Consider the following 20,082-nt stretch of genomic DNA (forward strand, 5'->3'; position numbering starts at 1 on the left):
AGTAAAACTTGTTAGGTTACATACAGTTCCTACCCGGTTTAGTATTTTTTAGATCTTTACCTTTTTAAACTAGTCTATATATATACATGTACTTTATACTAGCTATTCAAGCACTTCAACAAGATTATATGTTTAATTCCAATTAGACCATCCATAGTGGCCAATTATGGATGGCGTTATGGGTCCATAATGCCGGGGAACACAACCTTTGGCATTTTGAGTGATATTTTGAGGGTGAAAGTTATGTTCAAAAACGTCTCCTCATTATCTTCCAAACAATCATATTTTCCCCCTTTTAAATTATATTTTTATTTATATTACAAAAAATAATAATTGCTGGAGAGCTTTGACTTCACCATTTTCTTACAAGTTATTAAAATGCGTCGCATAACGTGTAATACCCGAATAAACTTAATTTTGATTACACAAGTTAAAACAAAACAAACATTGAAACGTGCAATGTTATTCACCCTCATGTGACAATATAATAATAGTAATAAAACTTTAATCTATTGATGGCATCATATGATTTATTTAAGTAAGTAATATGCTTACAGAATAAACTTTTAAACGACAAAAAACAAATCGGTGACATAACATACCGACTGGGCACACTCACGTTGAATTGAATCCCTGAAAAGAAAACCAGCTGTTGCCGTTATCATTCATTCCGATCGAATATCTTCGCACGCCGATCTAATGCTCTTACAGGTCCTTTTAATACAATATTAAATCATCTCTTTGTTTAACCTAGGGTTCATATTCTGTCCTCTATCGTTCATTTAGGTTCATTTTCATCTCATTTACGCTCTATTGGTTTAATTGATTGCGTAACTATACTTTTATTAGGTGAGAGTGTTTACATATACATTTGTATGATGAGATCTGAAGGAATTTGAAATTACGATGCGGTTTAATATGTTTGTTCGAATCGTGTTGTAATATGTAGGAATCGCACAATATATGAACGGTTTTAATTGTTTGATTTGAGTTTTTGTTTGAATACTGACAAAATCAATGAAAACTGAATCAAATTGATTTTGATTTTTGGTTTGGCATTGTTCATAAGAATCATAATTCATTTTGATTGACTTTAAAGATTTGAAAATTGCTTGATTTCTAGGGTTTCAAAGCTGCAATATCAAATAGTTTGTTTATTTGCAGATATAAGTATATATCAGTTGATGCTTTTAAAGTGACAGAAACAGTTCAAAATTGATTGATTGATTTCTAGGGTTTGAATGCTGTAATATCAAATAGTTTGTTTATCTGTAGGTATAACAATTGATGGTTCTAGTAAGGAAATATATTAAAACTGATTGATGAATGATGATTGATTTCTAGGGTTTGAATGATGCAATATTAAATAGTTTGTTTATCTTGCAGGTATAACAGTTGATGATTCTAATACTGAAAGGAACTTATTTAAAGTGATGATATAAGTGCAACATATTGATTTGGTGAGAAAATATACATATACATATACATTTATACGGCAGATGATATATCAAGCTTTTGGGGGCCAGTCACATCCTCCCATGAATGGTGTGAGAAGAATTATGTGTATTCTTCTTATGTTCTGAGTTTTATAATACCATATCAAATGTCCCGTGCATTCTTTTGGCACTTATTGGTCTTCTAAGTTCATTAATACAACGTTTTGAGAAGAGATTTAGTGTTCTACACTTGTCAAATATGGCACTCGCGATCAGAAGCATGATGTATCATGCTACTCTACAACATGTGTAAGTAAACATTTTTTCATAGCTTAACTTTTTTATGTTACTTCTTTTGGTAGTTGTGGCAACGGGCCCAACCAACAAGGTTACTTTATAATTCTGTAAACGAACCGGCGTCAGTTAATTGTAAACCGTTTGGTGGGAAGTTCGTTTATTTAATAAGCGAACAAACATGACGTCTTTTTTGTTCATTTAGTCAAAGGAACGAACATGAGCACATGTCTCGTCTATTAAGTTCATGAACGTTCGTTCATTTAAATTTGTTTATGTTCGTTAGTTTACGTATGTTAGTTTACATTTGTTTAATATTCGTTATTTGTAATTTTTGATTAAGTTTTTAACGCCCATTACAATTCAGCTAAAAAATTTTAAGGCCCAAACCATTGTTAACATTTACTAGTAATTGGTTTTCACTTAGTTATGTTCGTATATCTATGTTCAGCCATGCCTGTTTGCTTATGTTCATGAACATTCGTTTATACGTTTAACTAACAAACGAACATGACTACGCCTATTTTCTTATTCCACAAACATGCTCAAGAACTCTGTTCGTTTAATTGTTCATTTTCGGTTATTTGGTTGGTAAAGTGAAAACTGTATTCGTTTAATTGTTCAGTTTCGATCGTTTGTTTGGTAAAGTGAAAACTCTGTTCTTTTAATTGTTCATATGTTAAAAGTTAAAAAAAACGGTCCACAGACGTTAACAAACGAGCATGAGTGATCATAGATAAACATAACGAAGCTAAAACCAATTAAAAGTAAACGTGCTTATTCATTTAGTGTTTGTGTTCAATCATTTGTTCGAAAACGATTATATTTGGTTTTAGTTTGATATATTTTTTCTTTTTTAAGGGTAATTCGTTTCTCCAACAAGTTTATGATAGTTGCTACTTGCTAGTAACACCTTTAATGTTTTAATAAGCTTATGCATGGTCTTAGTTTTAAATCTTTAATATCAGGTAAAATGATTGTTCAACAAAAGCATAGTGAACTAATTAAAGCTGACCATGAGAATAATACTATTTGCAGGCAACAACAAAGTGATGAAACACCAATGGTATGGGAAATGCTTCTCTACATCTACATCCTATATTCCCCCGATTGGCACTACCGCAGCACCATGCCCACATTCCTCTTCCTATACGGCATCTCATTTGCCGTTATCCACTCAGTTATCCGTTTCGATATCGGTTTCAAAATCCATTATGTCATGCTATGCATATTATGCATCCCTCGTGTTTACAAATACTACATTTACACACAAGACATACCCGCCAAACGCCTTGCAAAGTTTTATATCGCCACCCTTTTGCTCGGTAGTTTATGCTGGCTAGTTGACCGCTTCGGTTGCAGTCAAATATCCACCTGGCAGGTCAACCCGCAAGGTCATGCCATGTGGCATGTTTTCATGGGCTTGAACTCTTACTTTGCAAACACGTTCTTGATGTTTTGTAGAGCTCAGCAACGCGGGTGGAGCCCGAAAGTGGTCAAGTTTATGGGAGTTCTTCCTTATGTGAGGATTGAGAAACCGAAGACGGATTAAGATTTGGGATGGTGGTAGATACGGGATTTGTGGGCCCACAAAGATAGAAGGTGACGTGTTATTTTATTTTTATGGACTGATTTGATATTGTTTTGAAGTTGTAGTTTGTGAAAGTAGGATGCTTGTTGGTTGGTATTGTTTAGATTCTTATGATATGATTCTTAAGGGTTGTAGTTCTTTTGTTCTAAAAAAATTTGTAGGTTTGTTTTGTTACTTTCTGTATTTTTAAAACAAATCAGTTTTTATTTTCTGGACATTAAAGCATGGGTGGTATTTCAAACTGATAGCATTGGGTTGTTTCTGTTAATTCAGTTTTGACACACACCTTAACCTTTTTAAATGGTTAACTGAACTATCGGTTTTGGGTTTGATTCGGTTTTGTTGATTAACTCGCTTCGGTTTGGTTCGGTTCAATTGGTTAATTCTGGTACAGTTTGGCTATTGGAGAATATCTAGCCCACCTGGTAAGAGCACAACTTGATGATTCAGTTTGTTCATTGTATTTTAAAGTCATCATAGCTCTCACATTTTGTATAAAAACTTGAATAGTTGAGTGAATGTTTGATCTTTTGAGAATTTACGTGAACTTCTGAAGTGGTATTTGATTCAAATGCTTTTACATGATTGTATCATTAACGCCCTGTTCTTGAGTTTTTTTAAAGGAGGGAAAGGAAAACTAAGGATAGTTAAAAAATGGGTGTTCTTGAGTTATGATGGAAAGGAAATGAGTAGGAGGAGTTAGGAGGGATTAAATTAATGTATTTTCTTAATAAGTTATCCTCCCAAAAATGGGATGATTACTAAGGATAACTATTTTTTAACATAGTTATCATTTTCTTTTCTCTAATTTCCTTCCAACTTAAGGAGACATCTAATTAAAAAAAATTTCATTCCCTTCCCTTCTCTTTCTTATCCTTCCCTGTCATTTCCTTTTCTTTTCTTGGTTAAAAAACTCAAGAACAAGGCGTAAGAGTTATTATACGGATATGGGGATGAGGAATTGAGGATGACCAATGTGGGCGTCCGGTTGTAGGACGTTGTTTTCGGGTCCATAAAAAATTCAAAATATCCTGATATTATATATGTATTTTACCTAATTCTCTTTAACTCTTAAAAGTCCACTATTTTTATAATTTCCAGACACTTTATATGCCTACATTTTTAAGTTACCCAAAGATTTATAGGTTCAAAAATTATTAAGGCCCATTGTTTTTAGTTTATCAATAAAAGTTAAATAATATTAAAGAAAGAAATGAGAAAGAAGAGGCGGAATAACATTACATGCTACACCATCTTTCAATCGATCGATTAGCCCTTTTCAACATCTATTCGATCGTTCATCCTTCATCAATCCTCTAACGGCTAATGCCATGATTTTGTTAATTTTTATGTTTATTGCTATAACTTTAATCATCATTTAAAAAAATTAGTTTCATTATTTAGTTTGTTAGGCCAAAAGAACATATTCTTTTGGGCTTGGCCTGGACATATGAATTCTCATAGACGCCAGTGTCAATCTGACAAGAATGTTCATCTAGTAAGATTAAATTAACATATTATATCATTACAATACCGTATTATATAATATTCTTCAAACCGACAGACTTGAACAATTTAACATTTGGTTGTGCGAAACAAATCCTCTACTAACATGAGAGAGTAAAAATCATAAAATAAAAAGAGAAATAAAGATAAGGAGAGGACAACTTCTAGAGAGAGAAACAAAGATCCATATAGAGAGAGAAACATAAATACACACAGATAGTGGTTATCACTTTTCATTTTCATTTTCACAGAGAGAGTAAAATTGAGCATCATAATAATAATAATATTATTATTATTATTATTTTATAATAATAACAATAATAATACATGTAGAAAGAACCACCATGGTGTCGGACCAAGAAATAGTCAAAGGAGTGGAGATCCTGCTCACTCAATCTCACCCCAAATCCTTCACTTCACTAAGCGACGTCGTTCAGCAGCTGGGTGAAAAGCTAGGGTTTGATTTATCCCACAAAGCCCTCTTTATTCGAGACCAAATTAACCTCCATATCCTCCGATCACAATCCCATTCACCATCACAATCACAGTCTCAATACCACCACCAACCACCACAACCGCCGCCGTTGTCAAAAGACCATTTTGCCCTTCAACACCAAAACTACCGGTTTTCCTCTCCGCCTCAGTTTCAAAATAATAATAATACCCACTTTGCTATTCAACAGCATCAACAACAGCAGCAGCGGCAACGGCATCCGGTGGAGGTTAATTTTGGTAAACCTGCACCGCCGCCGTTGCAAGTTTCGCCGCCGCCGGAGGTGAAGGTTGTGGGTCAGGGTTCCGGTGGGAAGTCGACTGAGAAGATTAAAAAAGGGTAATTTTGTCTTTTTGTGAACTACTTTTGGATTTTTTAATGAATTTTGGGATTTTGTTTTAGGGTTTTTGAATTGAGGCAAAATTTGGTTAATTGGTATTGTTGTTGGCTGAAAAAAGGGTAATTTTGTCATTTTATGAACTAATTTTGGATTTTCTTTGAATGAATAAGGTTTTTGAAAATTAGGGTTTTGAATTGGGGAAAAAGTTAATATTGTTGTTATGTTATGTTATGTTATGTGATTTAGATTTAGGTGAACCCATCAATGAACGTGCTTGATTTTTGAACTTTAGAATGGATTTTGTGAATGTGTTTTGGGTTTTTGAAATTTAGGGTTTTGAATTGGGGAAAATTTTAGGCTTTGTTGTTCTTTTAGGTGTTAATAGATTCATGTTGACTAACCAATGAATGTGCTTGATTGATAGTACATGACTGCTGTTTCTTCAACAGTGCGTCTGTGTAGATATTTATGACACTTTGTACTTCAAAACTAAACTAGAACAAAATGAAATTGTAAATTTAAAGGGCTTTTTTTTATTCATATCTATCTTTACAATGAATATTGTGATGGCTTAAAAGACTATAGTTTCTTACTTTCTTAAGTTAAGTATTTACAAGATTATAGTTTTTGATTATCTACTATGTATAAAATGTAAAGTTAAAACCTTTCACACACGCACACAAAATGTATATATTCTTCAAGGGTAGGGTTAACGTAAAACCAAAATTATCATACAGAACATACGAAGTGAACTAGAAAATTGCATGGGGGCATTTACGTAATTACTTTTAATAGAGCAATTTCACTTCAAGAAAATACAAGTAGAGTAACAATAGTTAGGCTACACTTTACAAGTAGCGTAATTATTATCACCCTACTTCATTTTGTTGTAGCATAATTACTGAGTAATTACGAAAATACCACCGCGTGTCTCATCTTTCTTTGATTTGTATGCTTGACATGGAAATGTTAGTTTGTATTTGAATCAAAATGTAAGCATTCAAGAATTTGTCGTGTCATCATGTTTAACATTCTCTTGTTTGCATGTCATCTCAGGGGTCATACAGGAACCAAAAGAAGAGGTGGGCCTGGTGGGCTAAACAAACTATGTGGCATTACACCTGAGCTTCAAGTTATTGTTGGCGAGTCAGCACTATCAAGAACCGATGTATGATTCACAGTTTGAGTAACGTGTGTTTTTTACTATCATATATTATTATGAACTAATTGTATTATTATGTATGATGATAGATTGTGAAGCAGTTATGGGCATACATAAAGAAAAACAACCTCCAAGATCCCGGGAACAAAAGAAAGATTATTTGTGATGATGCATTGCGTGTTGTATTTGAAACCGATTGCACTGACATGTTCAAGATGAATAAGTTGCTTGCTAAACATATCATCCGACTCGAGCCCACAAGTATGTAAAACGAGGACATTAATTAATCATCATACATTTTTATAATTTGTGGATTTACAAAATAAAATTTGATATTAGCAGAAGAATCGTCTCAGAAAAGGGCAAAAGTCAACGACCCTGAAGCTGAAAGTCAAGAAAATGTTTCTAGTCAAGTTATAATATCGGATGCGCTTGCAAACTGTTTGGGTATTGGTGAAAAAGAGATGTCCCAATCAGAGGCTTTGAGACTTGTTTGGGAGTATATAAAAGTCAACAAGCTTGAGGTTTGACCTTTTTGTTTTGTCTGCAACAGGTCAAATTAGTATAGTAAGAAGAGAAATTGCACAAATGGTCCCTGTGGTTTGACCATATTGCAAGTTTGGTCCCCAAAATTTAAACTTTCAACATGGTCAAACCACAAGGACCATTTGCACAATATTCTTTAAAGAGAATGTAGTTTGAAAGGAAACAGGTCAATTGAATTGAAAGTCAACCAAAGTTTATAATTTTTTGTAATCATAAGATTATAATAAATTTATAATCTTCTGACATAAAGTGATACAAAAGCTACCTGTTTTGACCAAGAAACAAATAATTTTAGATTTAAAGATTGATAAATAAGATATTGTTGCTATCAAAGTTTGGTTGGCTTTTAGCAAAAGAAGGAATGTCCGGTGGGTGTTTAATAAGATGTTAATAGTGATATACATGATTATATATTTTTCTTTTTTATGGCTTTATATTTAGGCTTGTGAACAAACCGAATGGACTCGAACGAGGCTTGTTAGTGTTCGTTCTTTTAACGTTAAACAGACAGACACTTAAACGAACGGATTTGTTTCGTTCATCTTCGTTCTTTAAAAAAATGAACGTGCTGTGTTAGTTTATGTTCGTTTGTTGACATTATAAACGACCAGTTCACAAACATAAACAAACGACTGGTTCATGAACATAAATAAACACAAGCTGAGACCAATTAAAAGTAAAAGTGAGCATCCAAATTAAAGTTTAGAAAATACAATAGTTATCCTTGCATCCAAATTCTTGTTTCTAAAATGGTGTTTTAACGGTTTCAAAATATGAACATTACTTTGATATGAAATTAGTAACAGTCAAAAAGAATTTACATGAACATTTAAATAAACGGTCATAACGAATGGTTCACTTAAGCTGAGCTCGTTTACTTGCTTATGTGTATTTTAGTAATACAAGTAAGCAGCGTTATAGTTTACATAATAGGTGAACTTGTTTATATATGTGTTTTTAATCTGGTTTTGTTTACTAATAGGATCCTCAAAATTCGGTGATGATTCTATGTGATGAAAAACTAAAAGAACTATTTGGATGTGAAAGTATCTCTGCAATGGGAATACCCGAGTTGGTGATCCGACATCATTTAACCAAGCAGTAACTTAATCAACTTACATCAACTGGTGCGTATTTTCAGCTTTTTAAACTATTGCTTAATGAAATGACTATGTGTTTACATGATTAGCAATTATGGGGTTGTTTGGTTTAATGTCATATACCCGTTTAAAAACACGCATCCAAACACCACCTAGGTGGTTTGTATATGAAGCAACAATATATTTCTGTTAATCCTTTTTTTTTTCTTTCAGATATGCAGTCTAATATAGTTATATGGTTTGTCTGACTGTGAAGGAAGTGGTAGGGTGTTTTTTCCTAATGTTTTAGTGTTTAATGGTTGTGCTGATTGCTGACGTGGTTAGTCGGTTATAGATGTAACTGGAGTTTATGTAAAACCCGAATGAAATATGTCCATGGTTTCGGTTTTCCTATGTTATGTTTAGGTGTGTCCTGTTTGTAAATGCCTAACCTTGGACAGAATGTAGTTTGACTGGTTTTTAATGGAAAGGTTCTTAGAATCTTGTGTGATTGCTTTTGTTTGTTTGTTTTTTTTCTTTTCATTTTTTGGCTAGAAAGCCATATGTATGTATGTATGATACAATGATTGATGATGATAATTCTGATCATTCAGGATGTAGATATTACTCTTATTATATAAGAATGTGTGGGATAATTGTTCATCCTTTTCTTATTGGAAATTAGCATATTAAGCAATGGTAAGTTGAAAGAGACTTATGCTCTAATATTTTACAAAAAAGAGAGAGAATAAGTGGGAAAAGCTGATCACAAGAGTTCAAGAGAACAAGTCCCATATCCTATGAGTTAAGTAGTGGGATTTCCAGTGTGATGCAACAGGAATTCAGTCTATATCGTTTTGGTCCATACGGTGTAGAAACTTGCTATAGCAGCCAAAGTCCGATATCCTATTGAGTTAAGTAGTGGGATTTCTGACGTGATGAGTGGGAATTTAGTCGATATCGTTTCAGTCCATACGTTATAGACACTTATAATATCAACCAAAGGAGAAATCCCAAAACTTAAAATCTTTAAGCGAATACCAACATGTTTTACATTGATTGAAAACCATAAAAAGGAATATCAATACCAGTTTGGATAATATTTATATATGTACCAATGTTGTTCAGTCGAAATCGGTTCGGCTTGTCATGTTACTGTAAAACCCAAAACATAAAATCATGATATGCCCAAAAAGATATCGATATGTGCTTTACATTGACTGAAAGCTATAACAACGAATAACCATACCAATTTTGATAATACCTATAGCTACTGATGTTTGGTTGAAATCCGTTTGGTTTGTATCTTCACTTGTATGATCAACGATACCAAAAAATACTTTATTTTGAATACGACTTTGTTTTCAACAAAATTTACATTGAATGTCGAGAACAATTAAACACAAGTGCGTACTCGATTTTCTTTTAAAAAAGTTAACAAACATAAGATATTGCAAAATAATTAATTCAATAATAAATAATCGTGTTAAAAGTCATATATTACTTAATAGTATAAAAGGTGAAAATAAATTTAGAAATAAAACATATTGGAGAGAAGTTATAAATTGTAGTGTAACAAGTTAAAGAACTTGAACTTGGTTCGCGAATAAACCCATATGTCATCTCCGGTTATCTCGTTGGAAACCCTTAAATCCGCTCATTGAGGTGAGGATGTGGCGAGAACTTAGGCAGTATCGTTTTCGGTTTGTTACAATATAAGTCTGATAGTTATGTGACTAAAGTTGAAAGTTTAAAAGTTTTATAGCTAAAGTTAAAAATCTAAAAGTTTTATGACCAAAGTTAAAAGATGAAAAATCTTGAATTATAAAAGTATAAGACTTTTAACTAGAGCTGCAAATTCTAACCAATTACTTGAAACCGAACTGCGGCATAAACCAGTTATACTCTATATAGGGAAAAAGCAGGTACTAATCAATGATTAGGAACCGATAATAGATTTTCACATAGAACCGAACATAGTTTAATAAGGTTATTCAGTTTTAGGTTAATTTTAATAGGTTATTAAAATTTAACTATTTACTAACCAGTTTTGATAGTTTCACCAAGTGTTAGCACACTTGCAGTTTTGATAGTAAGAAGAAGCGATCGAATCGAATCGAGAATAAGAATGGCGGAAGAGTTGGTATTGGACACAGCGATCAGAGACTGGGTGTTAATCCCTCTGTCAGTAGTGATGGTTCTCATCGGCATCCTCAGATACTTCGTCTCCAAGCTCATGCGTACTTCTCAATTACCTGATTCCAAAATCATCAAAGAAGGGTATTCTATTTTACAATTCATGAACCCATTTTTCTATAATAATGCTGACTCCTATTTTATTATTGATTCTAGGCAGGTTATTATTAGGGCTCGAAATCTACGTGCAGCTGCTAATTTCATTCCTCTTAAGGCCTTTCGTGCTCGCAAAGTTTATTATACCAATGAGGTTTCTCTTTTCATTTCAATTCTATTCTTATGCTTTTAGTCAACCCCAATTAGATAAAATCCCAAATAAACACAGACACTGTAAATGGGGTCACCTTTTGCCAACGTAAAACCCGAACTAAATTACCCGAAGAACACCCCTAATTTGAGGGATTTAGGTTGCAAATTGTTTTTATTTCTAATAAAGTTAGGTCATTTGTGGTTTGGAATTTACTAATCTGTGTTGACCAAGATCGGATCAGATCGAGATCCTATGCTTGAAAAGATCCTATGCATGATTGGCGTCTTACATTATTAAGATTTTATAAAGTTGTAATCTTTTTGTGGATTTCGCTGCCGATTTCTTTTTGATATGATAAGAATTTCGAAACTATTTGAAGTATAAATCTAGGGGTGTAAACGAGCCAAGCTGAGCGTGATCTTGGCTTGCTTAACTTACAAGAGCTTGAGATCGAGCTCGTTTATTGTTTATTATTTAGTGTATATAAAGTTATAATTATTTTTTATGCATATATTTTAGTTATAATTTTTATATATAACGTAATATATATTAATATCTAGTTTTATCGTAATTTTATTTTATGTACAGTAAAATAATTGTAAAAGTATGTATATACGATAATAATAAAAAAGTATATAAATAATAGGCTTGCAAGCCGGCTCGAGCTCAGGCTTGCTTGTTAAACAAGCTTATATTTAGGCTTGAGCTCATTTAAGCTCTGTTCGATTCGAGCTTTTAGCGAGCCGATATCGAGTAGATCACAAGCAGCTTGGCTTGTTTACACCCACCCCTAAGTATAACTACTGTTTTACATGTTTGCAAGATAAAAAGAAAAAAATTCCAAACATTTTAGTTTGGACCAATTAATATGCAGAAATTACTTGAAAAACAAAGTAATGCATGCAAATTCATATGTCATTGCTCTTGGATTTGCAGGAAAACGGTTTACTTCATGTTCCTAAGGGTCAAGCTCAGAATCCGCAGGCACAGATGTTCTCCGATCCAAACATGGCTATGGATATGATGAAGAAGAATCTTTCTATGATCATACCACAGGTATGTTCTTTTACATCGTTAAATCAATATCTTTCACGGTTTTTGAGTATATAAGACCTAATTCACCCCCACCCTCCTACTTGAACAGACCCTCACTTTTGCATGGGTTAACTTCTTCTTTTCCGGGTTCGTAGCAGGTAAGTTCCGTTTTTGCTTCTGTGTTACATTTAACATGCAATTGTAAGTTGTAACTGATTGTGAATCATGTGCTTGTTTGTTTATCCAGCAAAGATACCTTTTCCATTAACGCAGAGGTTTAGATCCATGTTACAGAACGGGATTGATTTGAGTACTGTTGACGTCAGCTACGTTAGCAGTCGATCTTGGTACGTCTTTATATATTAATAAAGTTGTTTTTTTGTTGAAAATAATATTTCCCATTTTTAAACTTTTTGTGCTTATCAGGTACTTTCTTAATCTGTTTGGATTGAGAGGTTTGTTTAGTCTCATTCTTGGAGAGGAAAACGGTTAGTATGTTCTTTGTATTACTACGTTCTTATTAGTTAATAATGTCTTGTCAGTTATTGTTTACGCCTTTTTTTTGCTATTATATAACAATGCAGCCACAGATGATACACAGCGGATGATGCAAATGAGTGGATTTGGTTTTGATCCATCAAAGGTATACATACATATATGAATGGTTTGATCTCTAACATGGGTCAAACAAAAAACTTTAGCTAGAATTGGGACGGGTCAGATAAGCTACTGATATTAAAACGGGTCAAATAGGTGAAACTGGTCGAAAAATGTTGAAAATGTATTTTTAAGTCAAAACAACCCATGAAATCATTTTATTCAAAAACTTGCATTATTACCATAATAACTTATACTTCCTAATCATATTTAACACAAACCGAAATAAACAAACCCAAACACAAATAATGGTTTTGTCTTATATTTGCATGTAATAAAACCAAAGAAACCGAACTGGGCCGAATTTGTGAATTTTCATGTTTAATTTTGTTAGGAACAAAAGGCACACACGAACAAGAAATCAAAGCGATAAAGAACACGAGAATTTTACGTGGTTCGGTTGCGGTGTACAACCTACGTCCACGGGGTAATTAGGTTTGTATTATTTTGGTGATATATAATAACAAGTACAAGAGACTATTTATAGACCGCATATTAGGGCTACTCCCATGCTAAACAAGCTAGAACCCAATTGGGCCCAATAGGGTTAGGGCCGGCTAAAAAAATAACCTCCCTAACTCCTTTAATATGCAGTTGTCTAAATGTGGGTCCGGGGATACCACATCGCCCAACAATCTCCCACTTGGTGTCTTCGGACCTAGAAATGCACCATCTCTTCTGTACTTCTGTAAATGAAAATCCCTCCTGATCTTCAAACCATCCTAATTACCCTTGTCTCCTCAACATTATTCCTGGAGACCAGCTGAAGCTATGCAAAGCTTCAGCTTATCCAGCACCACACACTTGGTAAACATATCAGCTGGATTTTTAGCACCTGGGATGTTCTTCAGACTGATTGTTCCTTCACTGATCAACCCCCTCACGAAGTGATATCTCATCCCTATATGCTTTGTCTTTCCGTGATACACTGGATTCTTTGCAAGTTTAACTGCACTCTCATTGTCACAGTACAATGAGTAGTCGGGTTGTTGTTTTCCTAATTCTTCAAGAAAAGTCTTCAACCAAACTAGTTCTTTGCTGGCCTCTGCAACAGCCATGTATTCTGCTTCTGTAGTTGACAGAGCCACACTTTTCTGAAGTCTAGACATCCAGCTAACTGCTGTCCCTCCCACTGTGAAAACATACCCGGTAGTGCTCTTGAACGTCCCTTTACAACCACCCAGATCAGCATCTGTGTAACCTCTGAGTATGGCATCCTTTTTTCTGAAACATAACCCCATCTTCTGAGTACCCTTCAAGTATCTAAGTATCCATTTGACAGCCTCCCAATGTTTTTCTCCTGGATCTGACATAAACCGACTAACAACCCCAACGGCATGAGCAACATCTGGTCGAGTGCAAACCATTGCATACATTAGACTCCCGACTGCTGATGCATATGGGACTTTGGTCATCTTCGATCTTTCTTCTTCAGTTTTAGGAGACTGATCTTTGGTGAGCTTCAAATGACTTCCCAATGGAGTATTCCTAGGCTTGGTTCTTTCATCATTCATCTTGAACCTTTCTAACACTTTCCCTATGTATTTTTCCTGGGATAGTGTTAGAGTACCTGCCTTCTTGTTTCTAGTGATGTTCATTCCCAGTATCTGTTTTGCTGCACCCAAGTCTGTCATTTCAAACTCTTGGGACATCTGTTTCTTCAACTTGCTTATTTCCTTCATATCAGATCCTGCAATCAACATATCATCAACATACAACAGTAATATGATATAAGAGTTGTTGAATTTCTTCAGATAACAACAATGATCCATCTGGCATCTTTTAAACCCCGACCTCTCCATGAAATTATCAAACTTCATGTACCACTGTCTAGGCGCCTGTTTCAGACCATACAAGCTCTTCTTTAGTTTGCAGACCCAATTTTCTTTCCCCACAACCCGAAACCCTTCAGGTTGCATCATATAAATGTCTTCTTCAAGATCACCGTGTAGAAATGCCGTTTTCACATCTAGTTGCTCTAGATGTAAATCTTCTGCTGCTACAAGACTTAAAACAAGTCTGATGGTAGTCATTTTCACCACGGGAGAGAAGATTTCATCATAATCAACTCCTCTCTTTTGTTGAAAACCCTTGACCACTAAACGGGCTTTATATCGTTTAGACCCATCATGTTCTTCTTTGACCCTGAAGACCCATTTATTTTGCAACGCTCTCTTATCCTGCGGAAGCTTGACTAAGTCCCATGTCTTGTTCTTTTCTAGAGAGCTCATTTCATCCTTCATAGCATTCTCCCACTGGCGAGAATCCTTCATCTTGACTGCTTCAGAGTAGCTTTCGGGTTCACCGTTTTCTGTCAAAAGAATATAGTTAACTGAAGGATTGGAATGACCGGGACTATACCTTTCTGGCTGTTTAGTAACTCTGGTGGATCTCCTGACCCAATTTTCAGTCTGGTCAGGCTGTTGTGGGATCTCCTCGTCTTCAGACTCTGAACTCCCACTGTCAGAAGTTTCTTCTGACTCATTATTTCCACCAGCTTCAAACTCAGGAACTGTGTCGACTTCAGTTTCTGTAGCGGGTTCCTGAACCGGTTCGGGGATCGGTTCAGATCTCTGGTTTTCAATTTTGAATTCAACCTGTTGCTTCTGAACCCTAGAGTTTGGATTTATCACATCTTTGTACAACTCAGCCTCATTAAATGTAGCATGTTTGCTGCGGACTACTTTTCTGCTTTTCAAGTCCCAAAGCTTGTAGCCCATCTTGTCTGACCCGTAACCAATGAAAAAAAACTTCTTGGCTTTTGAATCTATCTTGTCAGCATTCGGATCTAGGTCATATGCACTGCACCCAAAAACCTATAAGTGCTCATAATTAACCGCTTTCCCCTTCCATTCTTCTTGAGGTGTTTTGTAACCCAACGGAACTGATAGACCTCGGTTGATAAGATAGGCAGCAGTTTTAACAGCGTCTGCCCAGAACATTTTAGGGAGCCCTGCATTTATCCTCATACTTCTGGCTCTTTCATTTAACGTTCTATTCATCCTTTCTGCGACTCCATTTTGCTGAGGAGTACCTGGAACTGTATTTATCATCCGAATGCCATGCTCAGCACAAAAGCTAGTGAACTCTGAGCTAATGTACTCCCCTCCATTGTCTGACTTCAAGCACTTTACCTTCAGATCAGATTCAAGTTCAACAGCAGTTTTCCATTTCTTAAAAACATCAAATACTTCAAATTTATTTTTAAGAAAGTAAACCCATACCTTGCGTGTGGCGTCGTCTATGAAAGTCACATAGAATCTTGAGCCTCCCAAGGATTCAACACGTGTTGGTCCGAAAACATCTGAATGGATAAGCTCTAATTTCTGAGCTTTAGGTGCTTTCCCTGTCTTCACAAAAGATACCCTCTTCTTTTTTCCAAAAACACATGGTTCACAGAATTCAGATTCAACCCTTTTAAGATCTGGAAGCTTTCCTCTGGCGACAAGCATCTTCATGCCCTTCTCACTCATGTGGCCGAGTCGTTGATGCCACAACTTTGATAGACTCGGTCCACTCGTTACTGCATTAGCACTACCTGCAGAAACCTCAACCATATACAAAGTACCCCGTTTCTTTCCCTTGGCAATTACCATGCTACCCTTGACGACCTTCCATTGTCCTCCCCCGAATGTTACATCATAACCCTGGTCGTCTAATTGCCCAATGGAAATTAACATTTTTTTCAATTTTGGAATTACCCTGACATCTTTCAATGTCCAAATTGTTCCAAAACTTGTTTTCAAGTCAATATCTCCCAACCCAGTAATTTCCAAGATTTGGTTATTAGCAAGACTTACAGTACCAAAATTGCCCCGTCTGAAATTCTTCATCTTTCTCGAGCTTGAGATAGCATGAAACGACGCACCTGAGTCCATAATCCAGGACTCGACTATATCCTCAATACAGCAGATCAATGCATCATCAGAATCTGATGCTGTTGAGGAGGCAACATTCACTTCTTTCTTGTCTCTGGGTGGTTCTGTACATTGACTTTTGAAATGACCATTCTCATTACAGTTCCAACACTTTATGTCGTTTCTTGTTTTTGAACTCCCCTTTCTGTCTCTTGATTTTGATCTTCCCCTGTTACTTACCCTCTTATCTTTCTTTCTACCTCTTCCCTCAGTACTTAGCAAAGTACTGGATGATTCACCTGCATTCTTTCTCCTGATATCCTCTCCTAGGATCAAGTCACGAATACCCTCGAACGTGAGTTTGGTGGTTCCGGCTGAACCACTAACGGCAGTGACTGTTCCTGACCAACTTTCAGGTAACGAGGACAATAATAGCAAAGCTTGCACTTCATCATCAAATTTAATATCAACAGATAATAACCGGGATATGATAGAATTGAACTCATTTATATGAGAGGTAACAGACGCACCTTCCCGCATACGCGTATTCACCAATTGTCTAATTAAGAATACCTTATTAGACGCGGAAGGTTTCTCGTACATGTTTGACAACGCGGTCATCAAACCCTTAGCAGTGGTCTCATTCACTATATTGAAAGCAACGTTCTTAGCCAACGTGCATCTGATGACTGCTAGGGCTTTCCTGTCTAGATCGGCCCATTCTTCATCCTTCATATTCTCGGGTTTTTGACCTCTCAAACATGGAAGCAAATCTTTCTGGCATAACAAGTCCTCGACTTGCATCTTCCACCATCCAAAATCCTGCCCATCAAACTTCTCGATTCTGATCTTACCGTCCTCAGTCATTATCTTTACCGAGTTTCTAACGGAAGCAACCTGCAATACTGATCAGAACTGTTTGACCTCTTCTGGTCAAAAGACAGATTGTACTGTAGCGCGCACTGTTCACACGCCGGAAACACTGTAGCGGCGGCGGTACTGTAGCGGCGGCTAGGGTTTCTGATTAGGGTTTGGTGGCGACTGGCGGCTGGGGTTTATAGTGTGATCCTTGCTCTGATACCAGTTGTTAGGAACAAAAGGCACACACGAACAAGAAATCAAAGCGATAAAGAACACGAGAATTTTACGTGGTTCGGTTGCGGTGTACAACCTACGTCCACGGGGTAATTAGGTTTGTATTATTTTGGTGATATATAATAACAAGTACAAGAGACTATTTATAGACCGCATATTAGGGCTACTCCCATGCTAAACAAGCTAGAACCCAATTGGGCCCAATAGGGTTAGGGCCGGCTAAAAAAATAACCTCCCTAACTCCTTTAATATGCAGTTGTCTAAATGTGGGTCCGGGGATACCACATCGCCCAACAAATTTGAGTGTTAAGAATTTAATAAATAGCGGAACCTACATAATTTGGCCCATATGGTAAAACCCAAACCGAAACCCCAAAAAAACTGAAATTGAACGGTTTTCAAAAAACTTAAAAACCAAATTTTTGGTTTGAGCCTAAGACCCAAATCAACTCATGCACACCCATTATGTCGGTTTTATTTTATCATGACTTTTTTTTAATGTCAAATTAGATTTAGTTTAAGTTCCATGAATACAAGTTCAGTTTTATAGGCAGAAACCCTTTGCATTATTTATTAATTTTGAATAACAAATGAATGAATTTTAATGTTGTTTTTATTAATTTGACAGAGTTTAGGCGCTGAGAAAGACGGTTTAGATATAGTTCAGCATGATTGGGTCCTACCAAAATTTGAGCAGCGAGCCGAAGCTGTTCTCAGAAAACGCCTTAGCAACTAACTTACCATGTTGTATTTAGTGGTAAGGTATGGTTATAGATCTTTTGTTTTGGGGACTTTTTAAAAGAAACTTATTTGTATTATCAAAATTACTTGATGCTGATCTTAATACTCACTTTTGGATCAATTCAAATAAGGTACTTCATTTAGACATACTGGTTTTGTTTCAAACTTTGGTAGTTTTATTGATCTTAAGTTTATGTAATGACCGTTTTATCCGTAGCAAACACAATTAAGATAATTTGTTGATTTCCATTAATGTTAGGATTAGACCGAAAATGTGCACATGCTATGTTGACGTAATTAAGTCTATGAATAATCATACATGTTATAAGTTTATAATCACAAAAGTTTTAGACCGAAAATGTGCACATGCTAGAAGAACATCAACGTAATCATTCCAAAACTTCCCGACCGAATTATGTTGCATTCAATACATCCAACCCTTTGTTCACATTCACCACCAAGATTTTCAATTTTCAAAAGGTTATCTTGTAACAAATCTTGGTTCTCAAATATAAAATGTTACTTGGCCATCATATTCTTACACTGATCATATAAAATGTATGTAACCTTTTACTAAGCTGGTGAGATCTCATTTTCTTATCATTCTTTCACCCTAAACATCACAATCATGTTGCTTGCTTACACTAAGTCGTTTATATAATTCCCTACTTTGTCCGTTCCATCAAAATTTGTCGAAAGCTAATCTTATAACACATCTTTATTCTCAAATATACAAAATTTTGGTCATCAAACTACTATGCTAATCATAAGAGATGTATCTAACCTGTTTTGAGTGGGTATAAACTTTAATTTAAAATTAGACATACTTTTATCAAAGTGTAGGGTAAGACTGCGTAAATAAGATAAAGAAGCGACCCGGCCCCTCCTTGGACCCTATGCAAATGCGGGATACATCATCTTTTTGCTATCAATGGTTAAGATCTCAATTATATATATTTTTTTTTACTCCAAAAATCATAATCATACCTTCCTCTTGTTTGTTCTGTAATCAAAATCATGCTTGTTTATTACACCTGGATTTGGGTATCTTTGATTGACATACAGATTAATCCATTTATTTGATGGGCCATTCATATTCCGGGTATGGATGATTTGTGACTACATACAAATATACAATATTCCATCCATTTTCAAACAAATTTAAAGCTAAGTTTTTAACCACTTCATTTGGACACATGTATATTGGAATTGAATGTCTTGTAAGCAAGCAAAATTAACATGCAACGTATCAACAGCCATTTTATTATCAAGAACCAATTATTAATATAACTCATATATGAAATAGTTATTCATATTTTAAACTTAAATGTATTGATCTTCAGTTAAATTTACGGTTTTAAAGTGTCGTGTCTCTTCGGAAAGTGGATGAAAAGAGCGTTACGCAACGTAACATTTTACAAGAATTAATTATATGTCATATATAAGAAGTTATTAGTTAAAATTTATATTTTATGAATTAGTACAGCTGACAGCAATGTATTATATCACTTGAAAGCCACATGGATGAAAAGACCATCATGCCTAAAAGGCTAAAAGTACAAACTTTTTACTAGGAAGTGTCAAATATAAATCATAGTGGTTTTCCCACGGGTTTGATATTGTTGGGTTGTATTTTAACCACGAAGAAGGTGATGTTGATGTTAAAGCTTACCAAAATCAAATTTTCGGTTTTTTAGTTTTAGGAAACCAATCGGTTTTGGTTTTCTGATTTTTAATATGAGTTCGATTCGGTTATGATTCGGCTTATAGCTTTTACAGTTGGAATGGTTGTTGAGTTGCAACT

The 20,082-nt window shown here is 35.1% G+C and overlaps 3 protein-coding genes across 4 annotated transcripts; all 3 read left to right on the forward strand.

Moving 5' to 3' along the window:
* Positions 1–591: 591 nt before the first annotated feature.
* LOC143531324 (alkaline ceramidase-like) lies at positions 592–3,568 on the forward strand. The gene is made up of 3 exons (XM_077026644.1): positions 592–711; positions 1,387–1,745; positions 2,769–3,568. The coding sequence occupies exons 2-3, from the start codon at positions 1,696–1,698 to the stop codon at positions 3,280–3,282; spliced, it is 564 nt and encodes a 187-aa protein (XP_076882759.1). The 5' UTR covers positions 592–711; positions 1,387–1,695; the 3' UTR covers positions 3,283–3,568.
* Positions 3,569–5,150: 1,582 nt separating this feature from the next.
* Positions 5,151–8,958, forward strand: LOC143531387 (uncharacterized). 2 transcript variants are annotated; one of them, XM_077026695.1, is made up of 6 exons: positions 5,151–5,659; positions 6,717–6,828; positions 6,912–7,083; positions 7,162–7,346; positions 8,351–8,495; positions 8,682–8,958. In XM_077026695.1, exons 1-5 carry the CDS (start codon positions 5,172–5,174, stop codon positions 8,471–8,473), a joined length of 1,080 nt encoding a protein of 359 aa, XP_076882810.1. In that variant the 5' UTR covers positions 5,151–5,171; the 3' UTR covers positions 8,474–8,495; positions 8,682–8,958. The 2 variants fall into 2 exon arrangements, with proteins under 2 accessions (XP_076882810.1, XP_076882811.1); XM_077026696.1 differs by having other exon boundaries at positions 7,165–7,346.
* Positions 8,959–10,574: 1,616 nt separating this feature from the next.
* Positions 10,575–18,540, forward strand: LOC143531325 (uncharacterized). The gene is made up of 8 exons (XM_077026645.1): positions 10,575–10,727; positions 10,800–10,893; positions 11,830–11,949; positions 12,038–12,086; positions 12,176–12,275; positions 12,355–12,416; positions 12,513–12,571; positions 18,166–18,540. Exons 1-8 carry the CDS (start codon positions 10,576–10,578, stop codon positions 18,271–18,273), a joined length of 744 nt encoding a protein of 247 aa, XP_076882760.1. The 5' UTR covers position 10,575; the 3' UTR covers positions 18,274–18,540.
* The last annotated feature ends 1,542 nt before the right edge of the window (positions 18,541–20,082 follow it).

This window comes from Bidens hawaiensis, unplaced genomic scaffold (genome assembly GCF_021521415.1).
Source record: "Bidens hawaiensis isolate Kalapana, Puna unplaced genomic scaffold, B.hawaiensis_p1.1 tig00009159_1, whole genome shotgun sequence".
In the NCBI taxonomy this organism is placed as follows: domain Eukaryota; kingdom Viridiplantae; phylum Streptophyta; class Magnoliopsida; order Asterales; family Asteraceae; genus Bidens; species Bidens hawaiensis.

Excerpts from the sequence above, each read along its gene's own strand:
- LOC143531325 (XM_077026645.1), top strand. The coding sequence starts at position 10,576 with ATGGCGGAAGAGTTGGTATTGGACACAGCGATCAGAGACTGGGTGTTA. Across the intron at positions 11,950-12,037 it reads TTTCTATGATCATACCACAG|ACCCTCACTTTTGCATGGGT; the intron begins GTATGTTCTTTT and ends CTACTTGAACAG. Across the intron at positions 12,276-12,354 it reads TACGTTAGCAGTCGATCTTG|GTACTTTCTTAATCTGTTTG; the intron begins GTACGTCTTTAT and ends TGTGCTTATCAG.
- LOC143531324 (XM_077026644.1), top strand. The coding sequence starts at position 1,696 with ATGGCACTCGCGATCAGAAGCATGATGTATCATGCTACTCTACAACAT. Across the intron at positions 1,746-2,768 it reads CATGCTACTCTACAACATGT|GCAACAACAAAGTGATGAAA; the intron begins GTAAGTAAACAT and ends TACTATTTGCAG.
- LOC143531387 (XM_077026695.1), top strand. The coding sequence starts at position 5,172 with ATGGTGTCGGACCAAGAAATAGTCAAAGGAGTGGAGATCCTGCTCACT. Across the intron at positions 7,084-7,161 it reads CATCCGACTCGAGCCCACAA|CAGAAGAATCGTCTCAGAAA; the intron begins GTATGTAAAACG and ends ATTTGATATTAG. Across the intron at positions 7,347-8,350 it reads TAAAAGTCAACAAGCTTGAG|GATCCTCAAAATTCGGTGAT; the intron begins GTTTGACCTTTT and ends GTTTACTAATAG.